General features: G+C 39.8%; 1 protein-coding gene across 2 annotated transcripts in view; it reads right to left on the bottom strand.

The window, feature by feature from the left end:
- LOC107600141 (cytoplasmic protein NCK1-like) overlaps positions 1 to 3,156 on the bottom strand; it is an 11,090-nt gene extending 7,934 nt beyond the window's left edge. The window contains exon 1 of one of the 2 annotated variants that reach the window (XM_016291943.1): positions 2,978 to 3,156. In XM_016291943.1, the coding sequence (XP_016147429.1) occupies positions 2,978 to 3,011 (34 nt within the window). In that variant the 5' untranslated portion in view covers positions 3,012 to 3,156. Of the gene's footprint in view, positions 1 to 2,130; positions 2,523 to 2,977 lie in introns of those variants that run through there. The other variant, XM_016291944.1, reaches the window with a different exon arrangement.
- Between the last annotated feature and the right edge of the window lie 2,297 nt (positions 3,157 to 5,453).

Here is a 5,453-nt window from a genome sequence, read left to right on the forward strand (position 1 = left end):
TTAGACTAAAATGCCGGCAGTTCTGACTCACGTAAGTACGTTTTTTTTTTATCATTTGCCACTGATGAGTCAAACGCGAGTTTTGGGCAGTGTGGAGTAGCACTTGTTGTTTGTCATTTCTCCGATCACAAATGCAGACGTGGTTTTATGTTTACGCGGCACGATCCAATGCAACGCAACGCGTAAAAAGACAGTATAAGACATTATAATCCATAATTATGTCCCCACTGGATGCAACAAATGCCTCGTTTGTAATGGGTTTTAATGTTTTTGTGTCGTCGCTCCGGCCGGGACACGCCATCACAGTATGGTGAGGGGCGTAACATTTCCGTCACACGCTTGAGGTATTCGGCCAATCACAACGCACTGGATAGCTGGCCAATCACAGCACACCTCGCTTTTCAGACCGATGAGCTTTGTAAAAATCGACGCGTTTCAGAAAGGCGGGGCATAGAGGAGAAACAATAATGTACAGTATGTGGAAAATAATGTGTTTTTTACTTTAAACTGCATAAACACATTTCATTACACCAAATACACAAAATAATATTATTTTTAGCAGCATCATATGACCCCTTTAACACCCGGTCATGCATGAAAAAAATTTTATACCGTCATGTACCGTGAAACCGGTATAATTTTGAAAAATACCGTGATATAAATTTTTGGTCATACCGCCCAGAACTACTTTAGGCTTCAAAAACGCACTTCGGAAACCTACGGGTGACGTCACGGACACTACGTCCATGTTTTTATACAGTCTATGGTTGAGAGTCAAACGGGGGTCACAGCCCATCCACGTATGCAGCACCATCAGCCTGCTGTGTGTTTAACTCGGGAACACTCCAGAAAGCCATCAGCACTTCCTGTACTCATCTTGTGTGAGAGGACGCTAGCATTTGAATTCAAGCTTGTGCGTTTGTCCTCTCACAAAGCCACATTATCTTGTGGTGTTTTCCATCAGCTTTACAAGTGGCGAAGTGGGAAGTGGAGAAAAACAGACGGATGAGCTGACGCTGCAGTGAATCATCAATCTGGTTTCCTCACTTCCTCCCTCAGGCTCCAAAGATCTGAGGAGAAATCTGTCTCAAATTAGGGTACTTCCGCTACGAACGGAGGCTGAGCGACAGGAAAAGAGAGAAAGGGTGAGATGGAGTGGATAAACTGGGAGAAAGAGGGATGTGTTTCAATGATGAGTTTAACGTAATGGAATCAAGGGACAGTTTAAGCAAAAATTTAAATTCTCATTTTGTCGTTCAAACTCGTATCACTTTCTTCTGTAGAACACAAAAGGAGATATTCCCTTAAAGAAACATTTGGTTGACATATTTAAACATGGCACATTTAGGTTTACATCAGGTTTAATGTCATCAATGCCAAACATTGTTGATGGTCACATGTCATGGGACTAAGCGCATGGACGAATGAGAATTAAGAGCCACAACAGAGGAGAAGACTATTAGCGTTTGAACTAGGCACCAATGTTAATCTGGCTGAAACTGCTAAACCAGTCATTATTATGTTATGGCTGATAAATGATAAATGCTTGATTATAAATTTCGATATTAATTCATCTGAATGAATTAGAAATTAAATACTGAATTGAAATCAATCATTTAAAATGCTATAAATTGATTTAGGTATCACAATGTACAGAATGATTTTTTTTTTAATTGATCAAAAATGACAGTAAAGACATTTATAATGTAAGTTCTAATTCAAAGAATCCTGTAAAAAAGAAAAAAAATTATGGTTCACACAAAAATATGAAACAGCACAACTGTTTTCAACACTGAGAGTAAGAAATGTTTCTTACTATATTAATATATTAGAATGATTTCTGAAAGATCTTGTGACAGTGAAGACTGGAGAAATGAAGCTAAAAATGTGGCATTAATAAATAAAAATATTATAAATAATAATAATATAAAACAGCTATTTCACAATATTACTGTATTTATCAAATAAATGCAGCCTATGAATTTTCTAAAACATAAATAAAAAAAGTACAACCCCAAACTTTTTAGTGATATATATTTTTTGTGATAATATGGCATGGGCCATATGGGTTTTGAAGTACAGATACATTTCTGGGTGCACAGTCCTTATTTCTTAAGCAGAGTTACATACCCACACACTTCAGACACGACCACATCACGTCCTACGGTCCTTCAGCACCTCGGCAAGACACTAAACGGTCATTTACTGCACAGCTACAGAAAGAGGCCAGCGGCTGTCCAGCGGCTGCAGAAACCAATAATATATTCCACCAGCGGCTCTCCCAGAAGAGATACGGGCTTCATCAAACAGCTTCAGCAGTACAGATGACACAATGCTTTCAGTGTTTCACCGAGAGCCGACATCGGCCCACCGACACGAGGAAACCCCCACGACAGCAGACCCTCAACACCCAAACTACAGAAAAAACCTCAGTGCGTCGGATCGAGAAGGACCGGTAGGCTTCAAACCAAACTTGATTAAAGGAGGCTTGTGCTGGGAAAGAATTCCGGTTGAGTGTAACAGGAGAGTTTAAGTGCACAAAGAAGAAGGGAAGTTCTTTACACTGTGCTGATTGCAGTGTGTGTGTGCGTGCGTGTAAAGTGCAATTACAGGCTTTTCAGAGCACTGCCCGCCCAGCTGCTCGACTAACACCGAGACCGAGAGGAAAAAAAGGAGGCTTCCCAAGCCAACTTGTCTGTTCGCTCAAATTTGGTTTCCAAACAAATTAAGCAAAAGTAAAGTGTGTCCAAATGACAGATTAATAGTAAAAAGGAGTAAAAACTGTGTGTGTGTGTGGTGGGGGTTACTGACAAACTCCCACTCAGCTCAGAAAGGAAAGGAAAAGCCTTTCAAACTTCCCTTATCCTAAAACCAATAATGTCTCGAAGCAAAACTCAATCTAAGCTAAAACTTTCAGCATTGTCAGCTTTCTAGACTGGCGGTATAATAAGGAGGAGACGAAAGCTGCAAAACTCACGGAAGAAGTGTTTGAAGAGGTTAGCCATATCCATTTTGGGCTATCCCAGCGACTCCGCACTTCCCTCTGCAGCTGTGCAACTATTCCATGTGAAACACCCTCCCGTGAGTCAACCGCTCACTGCCTGCAGAAAATCGGGCTGCCTGACCATGTGACCAGTGTGAACCAATCGCAATCACTCCCTCCTTCAGCTGGAGCAGTCTGTACCCCATACACACATTGGGAACTCATGGCGACTAGCAGGCAAACCTGACTGCATCAAATGATTGATATTCATTGACAGCAGGAAGTTTACACAGAATGAGCTATGAACACCCAGTCTGTTCATACTAAAACATGAACATGTAATATGTTCGGACATGATATCAGTGTGGTATTCTTTAAAGTACCATGAAAATACCATGATGATTACCATATTCATGTAAAAAATACAACAGTGTATTAACATTATATTGCAATCTGATATCAGCTTTTAATATGGAAAAAAAACAAAGTTAAATTGTGTTGCAATGTTACATTAAATAGATGTTTAAAAAAAACACTAAAAAGGAAAAAGGGGTTGCAAATTTAGCCTAAATTAAACGGTCACCCCATAGGGACTAGCTAGTGTGTAAAATGTTATAGTTACTGATAAACTTATTTTGTTTGATCATATTTTCTTCCAAAAGAATAAATAAAAATACAATAAAGTCTGAAGGTTCTGCGTGATGAATGCAGTCAACACCACTAATATGATTAAGATTATTTGTCATTTCGCTATCTTATATAGAGTCCAGATGATGTTACTACTTGGGCACTACAAAATATGAAACGTGTCCAACTTGAAACCGTTGCGAATCTGCGTGATTCCCATTTAAATAACTGGATTTTAAATGGGAATCATTTAAATGGATTTTGTCTAACAAAAGTTACTGAGCAATGGTAAATGTGACTGTACATTTCTCAAAATATCTTCTTTCGTGTTCAACAGTCATACAGGTTTGGAACAACATGAGGATGAGTAACTGGTTTGGGGTGAACTATCCCTTTAAGGAATGTTACATTTACAACAACAACAATAAATATTTAATTTTAAAATTCAACAATTAAATTAGGGCTGTGCAATTAATCGCATGCGATTGTCATGCGAATCTCGTCAGTAAAGCCGGTTCCGTGATTAGTAGTAAATCTCCATCACCTGCTTTCAGATGGAGCGACATTTACTACACAGAGCCGTAGTTCACTGACAAGCTAGGCAATATCACGTTCATAATCGAATGCGATTCATCTGCGATTATGAACGCGACATTGCCCAATTGTCAGTGAACTACGGCTCTGTGTAGTAAATGCCGCTCCATCTGAAAGCAGGTGATGGAGATGGGTGACGTATATTATATACATTTACTGAAGCTAGTGTAGTTATTTGCTCTGTATGCTTGGGTAGTCCAACCCAGCAACTTCAGACTAAACCCATGGTGTTAATTTCAGGCAAGACTGTGTGTTTGGAAAAAACTGGTTCAAAAAGTCCTTAATTTTTCAATTTCGTTTAGAGTTGCTCACGGCTCAGAAACTCAAACAACATTTTACTGGTTAGCTATATTTTAGGATTTCTACAGTAATTCGGCACTGAATGGATCACTCAAAACAAGCTATTCCAGGAGTCCTTCATGGGGTCCGAGGAGGTGCGATATGACAGAAGATCTGTGTACTGCACTCGGCAGGGCATGAAGGGCACCTAAAGGTGATGACATATGCAAAGACAAGCGCACAAACATAAAACACAACAACAGAGGCTGTGAAGTTGAACAAGCCATTTTCAAAACAGCCGCAAAGACAGCGATAGAGAGATAGCCATCAGCGTGCACACAACTCTCATTGTACAGCTCCAGGCTAAACACAAGAACCCGTTCCTGTGTACCAATAGCACAGACCCCACCCCTCCAGCTAACCACCACAGAAACGCTTTAAGAGTACACCGATGTGAAGATTAGATTAAAGAGCAAACATGCGTCTCCAGACGTGTGCCTGCAGTTCCAGGGAAATATCACATCAAAAATTTACTAGCAGAAACTGTCGCGTTAAAAGCATTCTTACAGAAAATGTTAAAAACACAGACATACATACATATATTTAATTGGCTGTATGGCACAAACTAATTTACCACATGGATCAGCTAATTTAGGAGGCATTTGCACGACAGTTTTCAACTAAAAATGGCCGTTCATTTACACAAAAACGGCGTTTTGGGGGCCTGAAAATGCAAACTTTTGAAAACGAGTTTCAAAGTGCAAGTTTTTGAAAATTATACCGATTTAGTCTCCATGTAAACTATAAAAACGCGAATTTGTGAAAACGGTTACATCATCATGCTTGTGAGTATTACATGTTCAGTCTATAGGAATCCGTTTGGTCATGCAGAGTTTCTTTACAAAGTGGGATCGCCAACTGCTGGCCTGGCATGAATAATACAGCGTCTTTAGTCGTTTTCGTGGATCCG

Source organism: Sinocyclocheilus grahami, unplaced genomic scaffold (assembly GCF_001515645.1).
Source record: "Sinocyclocheilus grahami isolate Dianchi unplaced genomic scaffold, SAMN03320097.WGS_v1.1 scaffold279.1, whole genome shotgun sequence".
In the NCBI taxonomy this organism is placed as follows: Eukaryota; Metazoa; Chordata; class Actinopteri; order Cypriniformes; family Cyprinidae; genus Sinocyclocheilus; species Sinocyclocheilus grahami.